Below are 23,666 nucleotides of genomic sequence, written 5' to 3'. Positions count from 1 at the left end.
GATACCGTGATCGCAGAATGAAAAGGCTATGAATTAAATGCTAATCATAAAGGAATCTACTTTATTTGTACATGAAATCGAGGATGCTGAACACTACTTGGGGTAAAGCTCACAACCTAGGAGTCTGACTTGAAAACTTAAGCTAATCATGTAGCTCTGAGTTCCTAATCCGCCTCATCATCTTGTCATAACCCCCATGGACAAACACTCTCTCTCACCTTCTATGTTCAGTGACAACGTAAGTTCTGTGGTTTTCTTCTATCCCTCTAGCTACTTGTTTCCATTATAAACTATTCTTCCTGTACCAACTTTTCAAACCTTGGCTTGGATCAATACTCTGAATTTGTAGACTGTCTTCACTTCTCACTCTACACCAACATTCTTGACTAGAACTTGATATGGGAAAATAAAAATAAAAAATTAAGCATTTGAAAGAACAAATGCCTTGGCTCCAGACCATTCATATTGAATTAGGCTATTTAGGATGGAGAATGGATAGTGTATTTATTTTTTATTTGTTAGATGTTTGGTTGGTTGTCTGGTTGTTTTTAAAGGTGATATTAGCATATATCCCCATGGAAGAACCCCTGTAGAGGAGCTCATGAACTTCCAAGTCTTTAGTTGTAATGTAAATATTAATGAGTTTCTAAATCCATATATCTTGTCCATTCCTTTCTTCTAAAAATTCTACCAACTTATAGATTCAACCTATCCCCGCTTGTACAAAATATCTTTTCTGTACAAGAATACCCCGTTTCCTGTTTCAGTGAGTGCAATGCCATAGAGAGCTAGTCGTTCTATCCAAAAATCTACGAGTCATCATTGTCCTCCTTACCTTTATTCCCACATTGAACCAGTGACCAAATCCCATAAATTGGAACTAGATTTTGTATATAACTCTCTGAAATGCCTGCTCAGTTTCATTCCACAGCATAAGCAGTCCAGCCAAACCCTAGCCATCATTTTTCACTTGAAAACTCTTCTAACTAGTTTCTCAGTAGAGAGGCAATTTCTTCCAAATACTGCATCCAGAAAGATCTTTCTAAGCCACCAATATGGTCACATCACTCCCCTGCTTCAAACCTTGTCATTATGTCTTATTGCTTTTAATATAAGTCCTTCTGGCATTGGTCTATATTTTCTTCTCCAGTTTCATTTAGGCTTTTTCCTCCTTCTCTTTCCACAGTTTAGCAATACTGAACATATTTCTTTCCCCATTATGCGGTCTTACTATAGATTCAGTTCTGCCCAATGAACTGTGAAGGTGATCTGCAAGGGAAGGTAGTTTTTGAGAGGAAAACACTTAGAAAAGGGAATTGCCTTGGAAGTTGCTGGGCATGGTTGTATTTTTTGGAACTGGTACAGTCATCTAAAGCTAATAAGGAGAGTTAGCAGCAAAGCAAAGCCTACAGATTAAGGTTGGCAGAGTGAAGGGATGGGAAGTATCTAGATCCAAATTATATCATAGTTGCTAATCCATCTAAATTTGAAATGTGCCTCTCTTTGGATTTGTGTGTATGTGTGTGTGTGTGTGTGTTTGTGTGTCAGGGGGAGGGGAATCAATTTTGTTGCTTAATCCAGTGGGGAAGCAATTTGTTATTATTTGCAGAGGAAGATATCTTAACTGCTGAAACTGCTAAGGGACAGAATTTGAAATCAACCTCCAGTCTCTCTTATACCAGAATCTGTTCTCTTTCCATCATGCCTTGATGTTTCCAAAACTATATATACAGAATTCCAATGACAATCCCAACTGACTCTAAATATATTATGTTTAATTTTTGACTGTGCAGAACAATGGTTGCCTTTGATTGCTTGTTTCAAATTATTTTTCATCATCATAAACAAAGAAGTTTTAGCCACTACTCATTGAAAGTTTAGCAGCAGAATATTCATTCTATGAAGCATATGACTATGAGGGAAGCAAAAATCAATCAGAATATATACTAAACATTTTGAATTGTTAAAATTGTGTACTTGGGGAGATGACAAAAAGGAATTCAGAATTAGTATCAATTGGTTAAACCATACAAAGTGTTTAGGCAAAGGTAACACTGAAATACACTGACAACTAAATTATGAATAATGAGCAGTCTGCTACATTTACAGGACACATGGCATAAAAAGAGCAAAACCATATGGTTTTCAGTGGCTACTTGTTAGGGGTGGTGACCAAACTTGTCAAATCTTTTATAGTGATTTCATTCTAAGGAAAAAAGTCAACAATAGATGAAATAACAAGCTTGAAAAGCATAACATAACAGAATACACTCATTTAATACCTGCTCAGTTCCACACCATCATGCATATAGATAATATACGCAGCTATTCCTTACAAAATAGGGTAAACCTCACATTTAAAATGAACGTACTTATTCACAATTCACTTTGCAAATGGTTCACTGTACAGAGAATGCTCATTAGTCCCATAGTTCTGGTTTGGTACTATGTGAGCTCGTAGAAGCGATTTAACTCTGAAGACCTCAGTTCTCATATTTGTAATATCAGAGATTGAAACTAACAGTCTGCACTTCATATACATTATATAACTTAATCCTACAAATGATCCTTTGTTTTCTCCATTTTGCAGAGAAGGAAATTGAAGTTGATAAAAGCTAAATAGGGCAGTGGTTCCAGGTGCCACAGCTAATAAGTACATACTTGCTAATAAATGCAAGTCTATCTGCCCTAGCAGGTTTACATCGGTGGATAGAGTGTCGGAATGTGGACTGAAGGGTCCTGGGTTCGATTCCAGTCCAGGGCACATGCCCAGGTCATGGACTCAATCCCCAGTAGGGGGTGTGCAGGAGGCAGCCTATCAATGATTCTCTCATCATTGCTGTTTCTATCTCTCTCTCCCTCTCCATGCCTCTCTGAAATCAATAAAAATATTAAAAAATAAAATAAAATTAATAAATGTAGGTCTGTCTAACTCCAGAGCTGTTTGTCATGCTTCTATGCCACACTTGTTCCAATTTTGGACTTGCTGAACCCAAAGGTTCATTCCTTTGAAACTTGTAACTCCTACATATCAATGTTTCATTAAGTCAATGAATGGTGAATAGCATATTACAAAAGCATGTACCATAGTATATTAGTATACTTTGATATACTAGTAGTATATTACAAAAGTATCTAGCATAATGTTATAATAGTACTGTATATAAGATGAAGACATCCTAACTGCTGCTAAATTTTCAGATATATTAATCTAAACAGAGCAGACATTGTTTTTCTGGGGAGATCCCAGTTTAGTATCAAATTTCCAACAAGGTTCAAGTAAGTTACAAGAGTCTGAAAAGCAAAAGGGTAAGCCACAAAGATGAATCCTCTTTTCATAAAATTATTTTGTTATTTATTATGCTCTAAGGATGTTAACTGGGGCAAAACAGGGCAAACATTTGCCAAAGTATACTTTGTCCTTAGATGTCAAAAAGCACATAAAAATGGAATGGCAAATGTATGCAAAGTTGATTCTTTGTTTTGAATGAATCCTTACCTCAGTTCTCATTACTCCTAATGATTAATTTAAATATATCAAACTGCAAAACAAACGATATAATTATTAGCTTTCTAGGCTTCAGGGTAGGATAAATGATAATTAGATTTGAACGTGCACCAAAACAGATAAAAACTTGCACAAATGCACAGTCTGTATTTCAGGGTGATGACATTTCCGAAAACGAGCAAACAACTGGGTGGCCCAGTAACCCGTTTTGTAAAATGAGAAATGACCCAATTTTTTGCTAACAAACATGAATGATTATTCTCATGTTAAGCTTGCCACTTAGTTCTTGTGTAAACTTAATTCTGATGTAAACCCAACATAGTGATTCTTTGTAAATGATTCTTTGTTATCTAAAATAGAAAAAAATACTACAAGAAATCTTTGGATAAGGATTCGTCAACAAAAACTAGTCAAAATATACAGCAATATAGACAGAAGTACAAACAAATATATCCCAAATTTTAAGTGTCTGATCATAAATATTTTAGTACTCAGCTCTAATTATCCATCTCAAAACAGCTAGAATCATTCATGATAACAGGAAAGTATTTTTTAAGTCAGTCTACTAAAATACAATGAATTATATATTTAACAGGGTATAAAATTGATGATCTAGCAGTGGTCCTTTTTGCCTAGTTAACCTGGTGTCTAAAATCTTTTTCAAAGTATGAAAAGGAAAAGGAAATAAATAAAATAAAATAAAAATACTTTCAATTTTCTGTGGCATTGTGGCAGATTCTGTTTTATACCTATTAATTACTCATATCCCTTTTCCTTCCTTGCTATAAGGATTTTACTTGTGTTCAGAGTAGCAATGTGCCCCATACCGGACAATGTCATGACTGGCCTCAGATAATAATGATAATCATGTTTCTATTATCCTAGCCTCCATTGAGTCTGCTGGCCTTGTTACATAGGTCTGACCAATGAAATATAAACTGAAATACACTGACAGTTTCTGAGAAAGTTTTGTTGTCCTAGCTGAAGGAATAGTGAAGCTGACATGATTCTTGGTTCTTGTCTGTTCTTTCTTCTCGTTCTGAACTGGATGTGAGGTTTGGAAATACACCGGCCTTCTTGCAACCATGAGGCAAGACTTGAGAGTAAAGCAAAAAAGTCATCATGATTTCTGTGTTGACATCATTAAGCCCAATTCATTAGACAACTAACTCTGAAACATCTCTCTCAAACATTTTTTAAAAGGCCTCTACATTCTCTACTTTTTAAATTACTGTTGGAAAGGTTTTTTTAATTACCTGGAACCCAATACTAAGTAATATAGATAACATATAAACAACTAAGGAAAAAGACTAACTCACTGCCTTAACATCTATTCCAGTTCTATGTAATATGACACCTGCAATGAACAGGGTTCACTCATTCATTGCATTTATTAAGCATCTACTGAAGTACCAATAAGTGTTCCTGGCACTGGGGATATACCAGTGAATAAACTGGAAATATCTTGCTGAGTGTCCAACCTTCCAATAGATGTGCCTGAGAGTAGATAGTTGTTTGAATTTATATTATTAGTGAAATAATCCTTCGATATCCCCGGAGACAAACTCCCTTAGGATATAATTACCGGAATTAACATTTGGAACATAGGAATGCATATGAACACATTCAAAATGCATGTACTATGATTAAGGAATATAAAGGGAAAATATTAATGAAAGTATACACCTTGAGAATCAGTTCTGATAACAATGGCTGTATCACTGATTATATATCAAATTATACTTAATTTATTTTTGCACTTTGGTATTCTTTTTAACAATTCACTAACATCCTATATATTCTTGTTTTGCATAAAATTATCTATATATATAAAAGCCTAAGCAACCGTTCGACTAGTAGCTATGACACACACTGACCAACAGGGGGTAGATACTCAATGCACAGGCATGGAATCATGGAACAGACTGATGAATCTCAGAGGGAAAGGGGGTGGGGGGAGGGCGGGAAGAGATTAACCAAAGATCTTATATGCATACTAGAGGCCTGGTGCATGGATTCATGCACCAGTGGGGTCTCTTGGCCTGGCCTGCAGGGATTGGGCCGAAACTGGCAGTCTTCCATCCCCCGAGGGGTCCCAATTGCGAAGAGGTGCAGGCCACACCAAGGGACCCCACTGGTGCACGAATCTGTGCACTGGGCCTCTAGTCTGATAATAATATACATCACCTTTAGCCTTAACATAATTTCATATTCTTCTTTTTGAGATTAGTAGCAAACATTTGTACATCATTTTCTGAGTGTTAGTCATACACATGTGCCATATTTTTTCATTGTTTTTTAAGTGTGGTGTTTCTATCACCTTCATTAGAATCTCTTGCATTAGAATCACCTGCAGTTTTTAAAAAAAAATGTAAACCCACTGCCCCCTTTGAAAATCTGCAAAGATGGGATATCAGGTGAGCCCAGGAGATTGCATCTTAGAAATTCCCGTCACTCAAGTGATTTTTATAGAAACTTAATTTGAGTCAAACGACATTTGAACTGGGCTATGCCCTATTCAGTGAGGAGAATCTACCTGTCACACAATTGGATTGTTGGGACAATGTCAAATCACAAGAGAAGTCTGGACAAGCTAACTCTTATTTTGGTACTGACACTGTTTCAGAATGGCACCAGTCCCAGACCCAGATCTCCCTTTGAACAGCTCTAAGTATGAGTTCTTTAACAGGGACAAAAGTCAGAATTATCTATGCAAAATTACAGATTCCCAAGTTCTAAAATTAGTGATTTCCAGGGAACTTGCTTTAATGAAATTTGATTCAGTGAGTCTAAGAGGGTACAGATATGGTATACAGTAGTCTCCCTGTCTCTGGAAATATGTTCCAAGACCCCCAGTGGATGCCTAAAATCATGGTTAATACCAAACCCTGTATATACCATGTTTTTTCCTATATGTGCAGATTTATGATAAAGTTTAAATTATAAATTAGTCCCAGCAAGAAATTAACAACAGTCTCTCTCTCTCTCTCTCTCTCTCTCTCTCTCTCTCTCTCTCTCATAGGCTAAGTGACCATCCAACCATCTGACCAGTAGCTAGGACACGCACTGACCACCAGGGGGCAGACACTCTGACCAGTAGCTATGGTGTGCACTGACCACCAGGAGGCAGATGCTCAACGCAGGAGCTGCCGAGCTGCAGTAACTTTGCAGTGGCAGTTCTCCGGTGACATACCCCGGAACCAGCGAGCAGGAAGCCCGATTCTGGGGTGCATCAACCGAGAATCATACTCTCGCAATTGGAGACACCTAAGAGGATATTAGAGAGCCTGTTTGGGCCCGATCCCCACTGGCCAGGCTGAGGGACCCTACCTGCCGGAGGGGACCCTGCTCACTCTGCATATGTCCTTGGAGCCGTAGTGCTGCCCCAGGTGTGGCCAGCCAGGAGGGACTGCAAGAGGTTGGCTCCAGGGTGTGTCTGGCCCGTCTGGTCCAGTCCCACCCCACCGGCCACCTTCTAATTAATTCCCTTTCAACGTGCACGAATCCATGCACTGGGGCACTAGTATAATAATAATTTAGAAAAATTATAATGATATACTGTAATAAAAGTTATATGAATGTGACATTATTAAGTAACATGGGGTTAACTGAACACAAGCTCTGCAATACTCTACAGTATATCTGATAACCAAGCTGGATGCTAAGTGACTAATGAGTGTATACAGCCTGGACACTCTGGACAAGGAGATGATTCACATCTGGAGTGATAGACCTGAATGTCATGATATTTCATCACACTCCTCAAAACAGCCAGGTATTTTAAAACACATGAAATGTTTATATCTGGAATTTTTCATTTAACATTTCGAACTGTGGAGACCACTGGTAACTGAAACTGTAGAAAGTGAAATCACAGATCAGGGGGACCACTGCATTTAACAATGTTCGCAGGTTGGCTCTGATGAGCAATTCTAGGTTAGACACCATTGGTTCACAGTAAACTTTACCACATATTATAATTTGTGTTTTAGTGAGATTGTTAGAAAGCTAAAAGTCAGGATCACAGCACACTGATCTCCTATACAACATTTCCTGTATATTTTATACAGTGGTTTTCACGCTGAGCTCACAATGGCCCCTATGGTTCTAAAGAGATGGCTCAGAGCCACAAGCAGATGAGGGGAAGGGAAGGAGGAAGTAAAAATAGGTCCAGGAAACCCAATAATTCTGTTGTTAACTGCTTCGTGTATTGGGCTTCCACAGTGATTTCTTTTGAATGAGAGTTTCTGCTGCTTAAAACAAGTTTGAAAACCACTTCTATTATTATGTCTTTGGCTTCCAACAATAACTTATATAAGAACCTATTATTACAAATCAATTATGCGTATTTTGAAAATTGTTAAGAATATTTTTCATTGTGTTTGGGACATTGTTCAATATCCCAAACACAAACACCACTGAAACCAGTTTCTTTCAAATTCCAGAGTCAGGGAAAAATGTTTTATTCTGATGAACTGACAGATTTTTCTGCCAGGAAATGAAAGCTGTGTAACAGAAAGTTTATGCTTAAGTTTTCTATTCCATTGTGTTAGCATTGATGATAGTGAGATTTTTCTTGATATGTTTTCCATGTCCCCATATACTTTGCTTTTATTTGTATTATATTGATTTTCTTATAAGGCATATAATTTTTGTAATAAAACATGATTCTTTCCTTGAAAGATGGAATGCACAAATAAAATACAAATCATAATACTAAGTACATTTATATAAACATAATCTCTAGCACAATAGGTGCAACAAAGAGCTTCAGCATCAAACACACCTGGTTCCCATTCTGTCTATTTCTTGTGTGACACAAAGCAAGTTACTTAATTTATCCCAAATCCAATCTCCCACCAGTAAACTGGAATAATGTTGTCCATTTCACAGGGTTGTTGTGAGAATTGAAAGAGATTATGTGGTAAGAGTCTTCATAGCAATTCTTATAATTAACCTTCTAATCTAGAGAAAGATTCAATTCAAAAAATTATTAGCTCAATAGAATACAATATTAACCGCTCATATTTCTACTATATTTTTCATAATTTTTAGAGTAAATAAAAATATGTTCAAGAGGGATGATTAATTAAAATATATACTAACCAGACACTGGTTAGAATTAAACACCCTAACCAGACAGTAACCAAACTATACTTAAAAAGCCATTTATTATAACATTTTAAATTTATTCCCTTATAAATCTATTTTTAATGTTCTTCTATTCACATGGTTGATGTTACCCATTTTTTTCTGCTACGTTCCCTGCAATATTAAGAATTCCTACCAAGTTGTAAATCTAAAGTGCTTCATAAAGTAAGTGACGATCTAAATAAATGCGGAAATCCAAAACAAATGAAAACGTAACTCCATCTCCTCTCAAGAAATTTAAACCATTAAGAAACAGATGTTTTATATTAATTGTTTTTGCTAGAAGTAAAATTAAATCATGCTTAAAGCAGAAAAATTATTTTATGGTGGCTGGTAGGGGCTCAAGTTGTATGAATTCTGAGAATTTATATTAAGAAAGGGGGCGCAGAAAGCAGTAGTTGATTAAAACACAGATATCTATGACCTCTATTCTGGTGGTTTGCTAATCTCAGTAGAACTTTCTTCTCATTGATACTTATGGTAAATCTATAACAAAGTTTTCTACTGCCAAATGTGTTGGTATTAACTTCTTTTGGTTGTCAAATCACATAATCTTGGAGTAGGTAACTTCTCAGTTTAGAAGACACTCTATAATAACAGAGATTCTAAACTCTTTTAGTTATGGATTTAGAAAAAGAGCTACCTTGGCTCTAACAGTAAGAGTAGTGAGATGGGACTAGGTGTGGTTAAAAGCAGTGTCTTTAAAGAAGCATGGAGGTGACTCAATAACATTCATTAATTAAACATACATTTATAACATATTTGGGGGCGACTTTCTTTGAGTTTACAGACAGGCAAAGCTTTCTTCATATTGATGCATTTGGGAAATGTAAAAAAAAAAATCTACTGCTACTACTGCTAGTTTTCTTGGTATTAACATGCTTTGTTTAGAAAATCATATTATCTTTGTTAGGATATTATCTATTCAGAAAAGAACTTGTTCTCTGATTAGCCTTTATTTTTTATAACAATTCCTATTCTGATCAAGTATCAGAAATGTACAAACAAGGCAAGACTCAATTCCAGCCCAGTTTAATATGCTCCACACAGAATAAGAACTGGAACACAATATTGGGGAAACTAGGGAGAAGTCTGACCTACTGTGGGACCCAGGCATAAAGGTCAAGTCACCTAGGTGAAGGGAGGAGCTGTGTCCTACTGAGCACCCAGAATCCAAATGCACAGAGAGCAAGCTCGCCCCTCCCACCCCCAACCCCTCTCACCACACACACACACACACACACACACACACTGGAGCCTAGACTGCAGGGACAGGAGGGAAGTAGCAGGGGAGGTGGGCCAGAGGCATATCACTGAGAGCTTTGTATTCAGGCTCAAGGACTTTAGATTTGATCCTGAGGGCATTGGAGAGCCATTGAAAGGTGTACCCAGGGAGTAAACAAGGATTGCTTGGGCAATTGAACTGAAGTCAAGTGCTTTTCTTCTGGCATTTTCACTTATAATAACTATTAGACAGTACTCACTGACTAAGGTAGAAAATTAGACCTTGGTAAATGTCAGAGTGCCAAACCACACAATTTTTTTTAGCACATCTAACATTTAAAACTTATATAATATTATGTATCAGAACTTTCAAAAACACTATATTGGCCCTAGCCGGTTTGGCTCAGTGGATAGAGCATTGGACTGTGGACTGAAGGGTCCCGGGGTTCGATTCAGGTCAAGGGCATGTGCCTCCATTGCAGGCTCCATTCCTGGCCCTGGTTGGCAACCAATCAATGAGTCTTTCTCACATTGATGTTTCTCTCTGTCTCTCACCCACCCTTCCACTCTCTCTAAACAACAATGGGAAAATGTCCTCGGTGAGGATTAAAAACAATCAAATAAAAACAAAACCACTATATTGATGTGAATTCACTTTATCTTTACAAGTCCCAACCATATTAATATTCCCATTTTACAGACAAGGAAGCACAGGCACAGGGAGGTTTTCAACCTTGCACAAGGTCACACACTCTAAATGACTCAGCCAGGGTCCAGACCTGCATTCTCACTCTGCTACACCGCCTCCTGAAGGGGAGCACCCCTTCTGTGGTCATATGACTTGGGCTTTGCAATTAGTTCTCATTGTTCTAATACATCACATTTCCTTGTTTCAGTTCCTTTGTTTGTAACAAGGATTTATTTACCTAATCTATACTATAGGATTTTTTATGAATTCTCATGGAACAATGTAGGTTAGTACATTTTGTTAACTATAGAGCACTTTAACAATATAAACTACATGGAAGTGATTATAAAATATTGAATATAACCCTGCACAAAAAGAGAAAAAATGCACCTCAGGGGTTGACTTGGAGAGGAGAGAGAAAGTGAACATATTTACCGCTGAACCTTTCAGTCCACTTGTTACAAGAAATTGCATTGTCTAAAAAATGCAAGTGAAGTCAAAACTATGTTTTCAGAACTACCCTGTATTCCCAATAATAGAGCAATGGTAAATAGCATTTTAGTGGAAGAGAGTTGCTTGATGGGATTTGGGGTAAATAAAGCTAGGTCTAGAGAGTGCCTGGGCTAGGAATTAAGCACTGGGTTGCTTATATACTAAAGTAACAAAAGCAATGTAAAAAGTAAAGGATACATGCCCTGAAATGGAAAGGAAGTAATGTGTGGGACCATGTTTTGCCATGTGCTAGTGGAGTTTGGGGTAATGAAAAGGGAAATGTCAACATAGGGTTAATCAGTGTGTAAGATCCTGCTGACCAGAAATTGATCAAGTATTTAGTAAGAGGGGGCAAATTGGAGCTATGAGTGACCATGAGAGCAAATATCCCCAGGACTACACATGAATTTTTGTGTGCACTTTTACTGTACTTCAGTCAGTGGTGTCCAAGAGCCAAGTGGGAGTCAGACCCCCTGGGTTTGAATGCAGATTGCAATCACTTTCAGATTTATAACTGTGGGTAAGTTATTTAACCATGCCCCGCCTCATTTTCTGCAGGTATAAAGAATGAGAATAAGAATAATTATTAATGTTTTCTAGGCTTATTTTGAGAAAAAATGAATATATATGTAAACTACTTAGTACAATGTCTGGCACACTGTCTATCAATAATGAATGTGAGCTATAATTATTGTATACAGGAGCATAAACTCATTAGCATGCAAATACACACATGCATTCCATAAGCAAATCTAAATACATTGTTCTAAACTTCCTTATACTTGTTTATGCTCACTTATGGTGAAAAAGGCCCTCCCAGGATTATATTAAAACCTTTCCAAAATATAAAAACCCAATTATATTTCCAAGTAATATTTCAAATTCTTAATACAATTGAACACATCAGAATATTATATATTTCAGGATAAAATAGTGGTGTCAAATTTTATATATTATATATATATATATATGTACATGTATATACATATATACATATATGCATTTTACTCTATATATAGCAGATATTTTCAACCTTTTTCATCTCATATCACACACAAATTACTAAAATTCTGCAGTACACCAATAAAATATTTTTTTTGACAAAATAATGGATATAAATTGGATTCATTCACACTGGATGGCTATTGTTGTGTTGGCTGTTGCCATTTTTTTTTTCATTTGACCATCTAAGGGAAAAGAGGTCAGAGCCCTGACTAAATAATCAGGTATTTCATGTTTTAAAAATTCTTTTGGAACACCAGTACACCGGTTGAAAATTTACTGATATATAGTAAAATTGATAACATGCAATGTATCTAAAATATTTGAAGATCTGTCTTGATATATTTTGTGTCTAAAAATCAACATCTGACCTCTACCTGCAAAATATGAGGCAAAATTTAATATTTACAACCCATGCTCCTTGCCAGCACCCAAAGATGGGGGAGTCAGAGGTTTTTAAAGGACTCTGGGTGGTCTTTCCCTGGGCGGAGAATTCTCTGTGCAGGTCTGGGTGCTGGGAAAGTCCAGAGGGGAGAGATAATGGTCTTAGCAAGTGGAATGTGGTCTAAGCGAATGGAATGTCCGTTGTGAAGTGGCCTAAAGGTCAGTTCCCAGGAGAGGGGGTATCGATTCAATTATTTGATCAGACCTAATATTACCCTTCACTTCCTAATCAAATCCCGGTGTTCAATATGAAATGAGGAGAGCAGCAGAAAATTAGGACAGCATAATGTGGCTGATAGCTCTATGAAAAATTTGCATATGCAATTATTTTTGTTAGATTATTCTCCTGTCCCAGATTTCCTATCATCATCCAATGCAAGGGAAGTGATAAACTATGATTGTGAAATCATATCTCAAATACCCTATATTTACTGGTGGGGTAAACACAGAGACTAATATGTGTTGTGTACCTGCTTTGCTCTAGGAATTTTGCTAGACAACTACATACATTCTTATTTTACTTTTACAATAACCCCGTAAGTGTGTTTTAACACTTCACTTTAATTAAGCAGGATCTGAGGTGGATGGTTGAAGACCATAGCATAAATATATGGCAGAGGTCATTTCATGGTGTTTGCATCTCCCTGTTTGCACTACCTAGTGAGAGGCACAGTTATTGTGAGCTTAATTAAAGGTGAGCTACAGGGCCCTCAATGACATGGGCCATTTCCATGGCCCTAAGGCACCAGCTAAGCAGTTCCTTTTCTATTACATTTGCAAATGCAAGGTATTTTTGTATTCCTTTTCTTAAAGAAGTTTCCTCACATAACATAAGCTTAAATCCACAAAACTGCTGTACCTAGCGCTTTCATATATCCTGATCCTTACCCAGCAAGCAATGTGTTTACATGCATAGACTATGCAGAGCTTTAATCAGCTACATTCCTACAACTTACATTGGTGTGGTACTAAACCAATTAGAAAATCGTTTCCTTTTGTTTGTTCTCCACAATAATTATGTAAAGTAGGCAGTACCAAATTACAAAAAAAAAAAAAAAAAAAAGAACTGAGGTCAAGAAAAATAACAAAATGAGTGTCCACAGAGCTTACTTAGAGTTAACCCGGAATCCCCCCAAGACCTGCATACCTTCACCCCTCCCCCCCAAAAAAACACCACCAACAACAAAAAAGACTAGAGTACTTTTTATCTAGTCTAGTGGGGGTTTTTTTCTTGTTCTTTTTTTTTTCTGTAATTTCATATCATTAAATTTTTTCCCTACTTTGTTTCAGAAAATTACATAAAAAAACACAACACAGTGATTCCAAACCTGCAAGATTAAATCTATTGTTCCCCCTTTCCAGAAAAATCGAGTATCATTGATGGTTTGAAACTAGATGTGGATGAAATCCTTCAGACACAGCAATTTCCAAGTTTTTTTTTTTTTTTTTTTTACTTTCTCAGGCTTGTTTCAGGCCCTTGTTGGAGACTTACCACATCACTAAGCTGCCTAGGGTGAAACTCAGAGGAAGAAGGAAGTTCATTGTCATATTCCAAGGACCAGGCTGTCTGCCTCACCTGTCCAGCTAGCACACAAGGCCAGCTCTGGGTGAAAGTTAGACACTGGCTCACAGAGAAAGCTCCCGCTGTGCACTGCTGGGCTGAACTGGTGCCAGCCTGATCTACCTGCTGAGTGTGTCTTTCCACCTAAAAGACTTTAACAAGCATCCAGGGACAGGGAGGGACAGCCAGTGCAAAGTAAAGAGTGAGCTATCTTATAAGAAACAGGAAACTGGCAGAGACACCTTAAACTCTTGTGCTTCTGATTTGTAAATTAAGCTAAAAAAATGTATGACTTGGTTTCACATAATCTACTCTTTACCTTTAGAGACTGGGTTCCATGATTTATTCAACAGAAGGCTACTAATTTGAAATTACAACTTCTTTGGGGTGTTGGAACACAACAGGTCTGGGCTCTTATCCTGTTTTGACTTTGCATGAATAGAGTATTTGACAGGGAAGGGGAAAGAAGTAGAGAAGGAGGGAAGGAGGGAGGAAGGGAAGGAGGGAAGGAGGGAGGGAGGGAGGGAGGGAGGGAGGGAGGGAGGGAGGGAGGGAGGGAAGGGAAAAGAAGGATAAGATATGTCTTCTTAGTGAAACCTCATTACTTTTACACTATGATTTCTGCACTTTGCTGTAAGTTATACTTCTATTAAAAAGTGTACTAAATAAAAATATACCTATAAAAAGATTAAGGAAGATAAGGAGAGAGGGAGGTATTAAAGAAGAAGGGAAAGGTGGGGAAGAAGATGTGAAGTGTGAAATTATTATAAGAGAAAAAAGAGATTACCCATCTCAGAGCAAAAGAACAGATTGTATTTTCTCTAATTCTTCCAATACTTAGCCCAAAACATGTTTCCAAGTAGGAACATTTTCTCACAAAGCATATGCAAAATATTTTAACCTTCAGGTTTTGGCTCTTTGATTTTGTTTTAATACCAGAATCATTTTCTTAACAGAGTTATGGGCTCAGTTTAGTTAGAAGCAAAGACATGTGTGATAAAAGTAGAAGATGGCTTGGGCAATATTCCAGCCACTAAAACAGAATTAGAATCATCACAGATAGTTTAATCCCAATTATGTAATCTGTGGGGTGTCTCTAATGCCACAACTAGTTGGCATGACTCAATAACACAGCTTACAGAGAAATAGAAAAAAAAAAGCAAAAAACACCTAAATGGACGACATATTTTTCATGAGGCTGGAATATATATCTTCAGAGTCAGAATAAAACAAATATAAAATTAAAGAGTGTTGGTGTGTGTAGGTTTGTTATTTTTAAAAAATAATATAAAAATAAAACCTAAGCATTTTTAAAAGCAAGTTCATGATAATACCACCTTGCAATCCTTCCCCACTGTTTCTTCCAGCCTCTCCATGACCTTTCACACACCCCAAAATGTGTCCATGTGCACATATACAAGCATCCGGCCAAGTTACTGCACTCTGCTTCATAAATGCACCACAATTAAAGCTATGAATACTGAGTTGCTGGGACATACAGAAGAAAGAATGCATGACCTAAGGTCAAATTTGTTCAACAAAGTTCTCTATTAATTTAAGAAATAATGTAAATGATTTCGACAAAATTACACATAAGCCGATTGGATAATAAAAGCTGGGGAATCTATAGGAAAAAGAAGAGCTGGAAAAAAAGCTTAATTATGAACAGAATCTATTAGGTTTTTTATAGCTGGAATAGATTGTAAGAGATCCTCTAAAGGCAAAGCTCATGTACTTTTTAGAGGATTTTCAGGCAATTTTTAAGTAGCAGAAATGGCCCCTTATGGTTTCTTTAAACCACTAAAGATAAAAACAGTCACTTAAAAATTATACTAATATTAAATGGCAGTTAATAAAAGTCATCATGCTAATCACACTGTTTTCAAAACTTGAAGTGGTGCACCTACTAAATTATTTCATTTTATGATTTTGCAACACCTGGGATTCTTATTAGAGATACTAGATGAAAATTTTGAGCTTTTAGAAACAAAAAAAAACCAAAAGAGCAAGATCATAAATTACCAGACATTTCACCAAACATAATTCAAATTGTTAATGTATCTTAGACACTTTTTCTTTTTATCTGTTTATTTTTTTGCTTTATAGTGACAGATTATAACAGGCAAGTTTTTTTTATGATAGCAATGAAAGAAGTTTAAGGAGACTTTAAAAATCTCTATTTCTCATGAAATTCATCAATTAGGAATATATTTTAAAGAATTTAATTATTTTCATAGTTATTCTAATATGAATTTAAATTAGAGCCATCTTTTGATTTTATATGATCAGAATAAATGGAATGAATACATATACTAGATATTAATTCTATAGTCAGAAGAAAGATAGAAATTCCAATCAAGTTTTAATACTCAAGAGCACCTGTTACTATCTATATGTGACTTGATTTATAAATACCTATCTCATAGGACAATTTATGGTATCAGTGATCCTATTAGTATTTTTGTGGAAAGTTCTTCATTATGACACCTTGTATATGCTAATAAATGTATTATTGAAAATGAGCTGTTGTCCACATTTTAAATTTAAAATTCTTAAACATTTTCTTCTTGTTCAAAAGAAAAGTCCTGCCTTGTTCAACACTTTAAAATCTATATCATTAACTCTGAATAAACAAAATGTCTGGAAAGTCAGAAACTAAATCGGCAAAAGTAAGTAAGTATATGATAAAAGGAGATTCCCCTATGTACTCATTCTAATTGTTTTGGAAGTTCAAAACTGAATACTTAAAAGTGAATCACTTATTTATTTAAAATTTTTCAATGGATCCAATAATTCAGACAAGATTTTCACAATGAATAACAGTCAAATCTTATAGTTTTCTAATTGCTACATAGTGTTTTAAGAATTGTTATGTATAAACCAGAGATCTCTTGTTATTAACCTGTTTCTTATATCAATACAGCTCATAGAATAAATCCTTTTTGTTTATTACATTAAAGATATATATTATTAAATGTTATATAAAAAAATGTGAACCATTTTAATCACTATTTCCAAAGTCTTAGAACTCATTTTACTTTTTAGTTCCTCTCATATATACTCATAGAAACATAAGTGTACCACGTGGTCTGAGGGTAGAACATCTGATAATTTTTTTTATATCAATTAAAAATTACCATCAGGAGTGTTTATGTTATCCTAGTCTATGTATACAATAGAGTAGGATAACTCCTTTGAAGAAATCACTACCTAACCAACTGATTCTATACATTTTCATAAAATAAGTAAATGTGAGCATACCAGCAGGAGTTATTTTGCTCTACAGATAAATACAGAGTTATCAGAGATAATAGAACAGCAGAATCATTCTGAGTCTCTAAGGTAACAATTTTACAGTTTTAGCTTTCATATTGCTTTTGTAGTCAGAATTCACTATTTCTGAAAAAAGGACAAATACTGCAATAAATTTTAATGACTTATAAACAAGGCAGGCTTTCAGTGTTTAGTTAATTTTTAAGCTTTATGAAAACAACTGTAAAACTATTTTAAGATTTTTAAAAGTGCCATATCATCTTTGAATAATTAAGTACCTCTGCTAACCTAAATTCAAACTTTTCATTAGTAAAATAGAATGTATCTACTAATTTAAGTTGAAAAAATAAAGCATAAAGAGTTATCAACACTTTTGACACTAGGTATGCCTTTGAGATACTAACAGCAAACTTTTCATTTTTAGGAAAAATTATTAAGTTTGGCCTCATTAAAGGAAAAATAGCTATAGTTAGTTAATATACTCGACTTTAATAGTCAATGCTAGAAAGGATTCTTCCAAATGAAAAAGAAATTAACTATTCAACAAATACATTAAAAAGCACTTCAAACGAAGAAAATTTAATTTGTTCAAGTAAATCAACAAAAATGTAGTGAAAAATAACTAAAGCATTGCTATTTTCTCAACAGTAGAAATACTGAGTAAAGTTTAATATTTAAACAGTTTGAGAATATTTGCCTATAAATAGTTAGATCATCTTATTTTGATATTTCATGTAGGAATACTCCAAATGGTCATATTTTGTAGAGTACTAATAATATAAATAATGGGAAGTAAAGCATTTCTAAGTATGAAAAAATGCACCTTTTCCACATATCAATTGACTGAAATGAAAAAAATGATAGTATATTCAAGCAGCACTATTACAAGAATATTTTAAATCAAGAGAAATTTCCATGGCAGGTGCAAGAATTGTCCACCCTCTTTTCTGTCTAATATGAGAAAGTGAAATCCTCTTACCTGTCACTCTGACACCAAAGAATATATTTGTCTACCTCAAAAAATATCTTAAATTTTCAAGAGCCAACACTCTGTTTGCTTTTCATGGTTTACAAAGTAAAAAAAACACAAAACTCTTCATAGTCCCTTGTAGTTCCAGCAATCTATGGTTCAAACAGGGGTAATGGCTTCCTTTTTTGTTTAGTGGCATCCTGGTGAGGGAATGATTTTACTGTCCCTTTTCTGTGGGGTCCTGCCACTTTACCTAAAAGGAAATGAATTACAACAGGATGACAGGGCCACAAAACAAAGCCATTTAGTTTTACAAATCTATTATGTCCTCCAATCAGTTTTATGGTTCTGGTCCTATTATAAACCAAGAAAAACCCTAAAACAAACATTCTTCCTACTCTTTCTTTTCATTGAAAACATCTACAATGTTATGATTGTTTTTCAAACAATTTAGCCCCCAAATATTTTCCCCTTATGCTCCCCACTTCCCAGACCTCCTCCATCCAACTTTTTCAAATATACAAAACATTCAGAGACAAGAAACTGGACTTTTCAAATACAAACTGCTGACAACTGTTAGAAGCACTTTACTGGGACATTACTGACTGTAGCTTCAATGAATTAAGCTTGATTCACTGCGGGTGAATCATTTTCAATGCAGAGCTGTTCAACATAATTGGCCCAGAATCCCTGTTGTGAAAACCACTTGTCAAATAATGCTTGTTTACAAATATATCTCCAGACAGCAAAAAGTGGCAGTTATTGAATAAGTTCAGGGCCACCTCCAGATACATAACAGTGGACAGGCTCCCTTTACTTATTAAATCTGTTAAAATTTTCACTTGATACACTTGCTAATATTAGTTTTGCTTGACCAATCTTAGATAAGTTCCTTCCTAAATACAACTCTGGACCATTTTATAATAAAAAGTTTTGTGTATTATATTGTAGTTCAAAAGTTTCCTCCACAGCTCATTGATGCCTAATGTGTGTAATAAGACAACAAAAGATGTATTTAGAATGCTAGGCTAGAGAGTAAATTTTCCTCTTACTGTCTTTTCTCTAACAGATTTTAACATACCTTTCTCATCAGCCCAAGATTCTAGATATATGTTTGTTTTTTTCTCTTCAATTCTGCCTATTTATGTCTACTGAAGTTAAGTTTTATAAATAACTAATTACAAATTATGACTGTGAACTCACCTTTCTATCTGTCTTCATCCTCATTTTTTGTCATATAATGGGAGCATTATATTATATTATATACATATGTAAGGTATATACATGGTGGGGCAAAAGTGGTTTTACAGCTGTTCCTATGGAAAATAAGACAAAAATGAATAATAATACAAAAATAAACTGTGTTTCCTATACTCACAACTGTAGACCTACTTTTGCCCCACCCTGTATACACTACCATTTGGTAAGTCACTGAGCATCTATAGATTGTAGAAAGCAAAGCATATGAGAGCAAGTTATTAATGGGTTCAGAGTATTCATCATATCTTTCTGCCCTTGATATTCCAGAGTCCCTCCAAAAATAAACAATCAAAAACAAGCTTAAAAAACTCCAATCCGAATCTTTAAATAAATAGACTGCTGTTGTTAATATCTTAATCTATTCTTGTTGTTTGACTTGCAACACTGTCATAGAGAAACAAAAAGAAAAGAACATACATTTTAGAGAAGAACATAAATAAAGGTCTGGGATGGTACTAATGTAAAGACGGAAAACTGCTGGGCAGAGATGGAATGAATGAGATGAAGTCATATATGTATTAATAAGATTTTATTTTTAATTACATAACATAGTGACACATTACAAAATGTGCTCCAAACAGCAGACATGCCTTTATTTTTAGGTCTTTCAGAGCAGCACTGGGTGGTAAAGTAGCATTCAGTTTTGGTTAGACCTCTGCCACTCTATCTCACTGTAGCCCAAGTTTTGCTGTGTGTTCCCCTAGCTGGGGTGAGGACAATACAACCCTGGATATTAAGTTTATGAAATCAGCCAGTCTATCTCCCACAAGGTCTTGTTCCACTTACAGCACTTTAGGAGACCAGCGCTATCTCCTGGCTTCCCTCCATTTCCTTCTGCCTCTTCTTCCTCCTCACACAGTCTTGGCCCTTGTTTCCATTCAGGGTCGCCACTTCATTGCATCCTCCTCTCTAACCTGGAGCTACTTACTCCCTTTCATCTCTAAATATCCCCCTTCCCCCATCACTCCTTGGGGGGGGGGGGGGGTATATATAATAGGAACGCAAAAGAGTGCATATAACGATTACTCTTTAAATCCAAACCAGGAATGCCCCTTCCGGTGGAATAAGACATTTAATGAAAGGGCTCCTAACCCCGTTATAATCCCTGGACTTCTAATATAATGAATTTAACAGGAGACGTTAATAAAAGGACGACGACTCAGACAACACTTTTTCAAGTTTATGGAGAAGGGGGAAATGCAGATTGCTTGGATTAGGCACGGGAGATGGCAGACAGATCAAACTACGTATACCCCTTACATAATTTTTTTTAAAAAAAAATTAGGAATTAAAGAGAGAAGTTCATGGACTGGAGGAGGATGGGAGTCTCAATCCGTTCAGTTTTCACAGGGTTCCTAGGGAGCTGGCAGCGCTGGAAAACCAGCTCAGAGCCTTCTCTTACAACCAAGACAAAACCCGTGCGAGTCATGAGGACACACAGGACTCCGCTGCTCATCTTTCCGGCCCAGAGTCCCTTGCCCTGGAACTGGGAGGACAATTTTAAGGTTCTGTGCCTCCCTGGTGGCACCCGAAATCCCAGCCCTCCGGCGAGGAAGTAGGGTTTTAGATGTTTTCCCCTGGTCAGACATGAGATGCTGCCCCTCACCCTAGAGGAAGGCGTCCAGGTGCTGAGACCCAGTGCCCAGCGCAGTCCGAGGAGAGCGGCCAGCGCAGCCACCCGGAGGCCCAGGGCTGTGCGGGGTGGCGGCGGGCCCAGGGCTGCGCACACTCCGGGGGCACCGATCGCCGCCCAGGTGCTGCTCCCGCGCCTGGCCCTACCCTCCCAGAGGCCGGCAGGGGCAGTTTTCTGGGTCCGGGGAGCAGGGAGGAGCACTAGGGACTCCAGCACCCACGGAAGGGCCGCAGCCGACTTTTCCCTTAGGAAACAGAGACAAGCCCCAGTGCGGTCCAGCGGCAACTTCCCTGCAGCGACATTCCCCCACTCCCTCCGCGCCTCCTTCCACTTTCGCCTCAGTAGGATCGCGAGCCCCCAAAGTGAAAGGAACCCCACAGTGAAGAGCGCCTGCCGTCCTTCGCCACCCCCCTCCCCTAGGGAATGAAAGCTCTTGCCACCCACCCCAGAATAGCAGCTGGCGATGCCCTAAATAACAGGTCCCCGGAGGCACTTCCCTCCAAATAAAAGCATCCCAGCCACCCCCACAACCTTTCCCATCATCAGCCTCAAATAACGGTTTCTAAAAGCCCCACCGCGCCCCAGGTCCTAGTCACTGCGCTTCTTGAAACAGTTCCCACTCCTCCACACCCGGAATGGTACTGCCCCGCACGCTTCCTGTGCGCCCCAGCCGCACCCAGCCTCCTGGCGAGGGTCTCAGCCATCTCCGAACCCCGGCTCCCAACTTCCATGCCCCCCCGCCCAACCAGCCTCTGTGCACAGGCAGGTTGCTCGCCAGCACTCCCGCAGCTCATGTCAAACAATACAACCAGGAACAGCAGAGAACCAGCGGGAAAGGCTAGCGAAAGCGGACCGCAAGTGCTCATTCCAGGCCAGGAGGGAGATGTTGTCCCCAGCAGCCGCGTCCAGAGCGCGCCGGTTCCCACTCCCAGGCCCCGCCTCGCCCCTCCGCCAGGGTCGCCTCGGTCACCTCCACCCCCCCCCCCCCCCCGCCTCCCCACTGCGCTACCTTCGTTGCTGGGACTGGCCAGGAGGGTCCGGAGCGCGGCGCACAGGAGAAGGCATGTCCAGAGCGGGGCCCTGCGGGGCGCGGAGTAGCAGCCGGCCAGAGAAGCAGGGGTGCTGGGGGAGTCAGCGCCGCGGTCCGGGGGCCGCCGGCGTCCCGCACCCCGGGGCCCCAAGCCCCGCATCTTCTCCCGGCTGCCTCCGCCGCTGCTGCCCCGCGCGGCTCAGTCCAGGGCTCCGGCCCCGCCGAGGGGGTGGAAGGCTCGCGGCTCCTCTTTCCCCGCGGGGGTCTTCGCCTTCCGGCACGCGGCTCCTGCCGACGCGGGGAGCGCGGATCCTCTGGGCTGGATGAAGTTTGCTTCCGACCCCTCTCTCCCTCCTCTCCGGTGGGGTTCAATGAAATACGAGTTGCGGTCGATAGTGCAGCTCTGGGCTGGACTCAAGGGTGTCCAGGAGGTCCCCCGTCCTGTTCCTTTGCCTCCTAGGAATTTTAAGGATTGCGGTCTTTTGAATGCCCCCGGGGAAGATCAAAGCTGCTTCCCGGTCTTCAGGGCTGAAGCGGACGCGGGTATGGGAGACAAGTCATCTTAAGTCAAGAAGAAATCCCCAATAAAAGAAGAAGCGGGGAATCTGGGTGGCTAAGGATAAAGGAAGGGAGTTGAGAAAATACGGGGTGGGGGAACTAGGAGAGAGGCCAGCAAAGGAAAGGAGCCGGAGTTCTAAGAGGCCGGCCGAGGGGAAGAGCTGCGGGCTGCGCTGCGGGCTGACGCGGGGCGGGACTGGCGGCCGCGAGCCGGCTGGGGCGGGGAGCCCGGCGGCGGGGCTGCAGCGGTTCGCGCGGCTCGGGCAGGAGGCGTTGTGTGCGCGGCTGCGAGGCGAGGTGGCAACTGCACCGCACGGCGCGCTCCCGCTGTGTCTGGGGCTCCTGGCTCTCCGCCGCCTACCGGCTCTGCACCTCCCACCCCTCTCTCCTCCTCCTCCTCCCAGCTCCCCCGCCCTCGGCTGCTGCTGGCAGAGCCCCGCCAGCGAGGATCTACTGTACGTGTGAGTGGCTGGGACGGAGTCACACACCCACGGAGGGAAGTCATCTGGCTGCTACCGTGGGGAGGGTTGCCTAGCGTTCTCCGGGAAAGGCGCGTCACTCTCCCAGGATAATGAGGGCGAAGCATCCTCCTGAGGTCGCCAGCGAGGACCCAGGCTCCCGGGAGGCGAAAGAGAAATCAGCCCTGGCTCGGTGCAGCCCCTGGAGAAGCGGGTTCCTCGGTTTGGCATTTTGCCGGCTGCCCGTGACAGGCTTGTGGCATCAACACGCTGGTGGGAACATAGCCCCGCATTCGCAGGCTCCGCTGGTGGATGGCTCGTTTCTTGCACACCTATGTGGCTTACTGCTGCTCACCCTTTCCGTGCTTCCAATTCTTTTGCTGCTGGAATGGGATAATTAGTCAACGTTTCCTT

General features: G+C 39.1%; 1 protein-coding gene across 8 annotated transcripts in view; it reads right to left on the bottom strand.

Annotated features, from left to right (window-relative positions):
- EPHA5 (EPH receptor A5) overlaps window positions 1-23,060 on the bottom strand; it is a 327,662-nt gene extending 304,602 nt beyond the window's left edge. For all 8 annotated transcript variants that reach the window (XM_070395748.1, XM_070395765.1, XM_070395757.1 and 5 more), the window contains exon 1: window positions 22,216-23,060. In XM_070395748.1, coding sequence (XP_070251849.1) covers window positions 22,216-22,396 — 181 coding nt within the window. In that variant the 5' untranslated portion in view covers window positions 22,397-23,060. The remainder of the gene's footprint in view (window positions 1-22,215) is intronic.
- Between the last annotated feature and the right edge of the window lie 606 nt (window positions 23,061-23,666).

This window comes from Myotis yumanensis, unplaced genomic scaffold, assembly GCF_028538775.1.
Source record: "Myotis yumanensis isolate MYYU_CA2020_CCGP unplaced genomic scaffold, mMyoYum1.0.hap1 SCAF_1, whole genome shotgun sequence".
Taxonomy (NCBI): Eukaryota; Metazoa; Chordata; class Mammalia; order Chiroptera; family Vespertilionidae; genus Myotis; species Myotis yumanensis.
The sequence above is the reverse complement of the archived record's forward strand: the minus strand, read 5'-3'. Positions and strand labels throughout refer to the sequence as shown.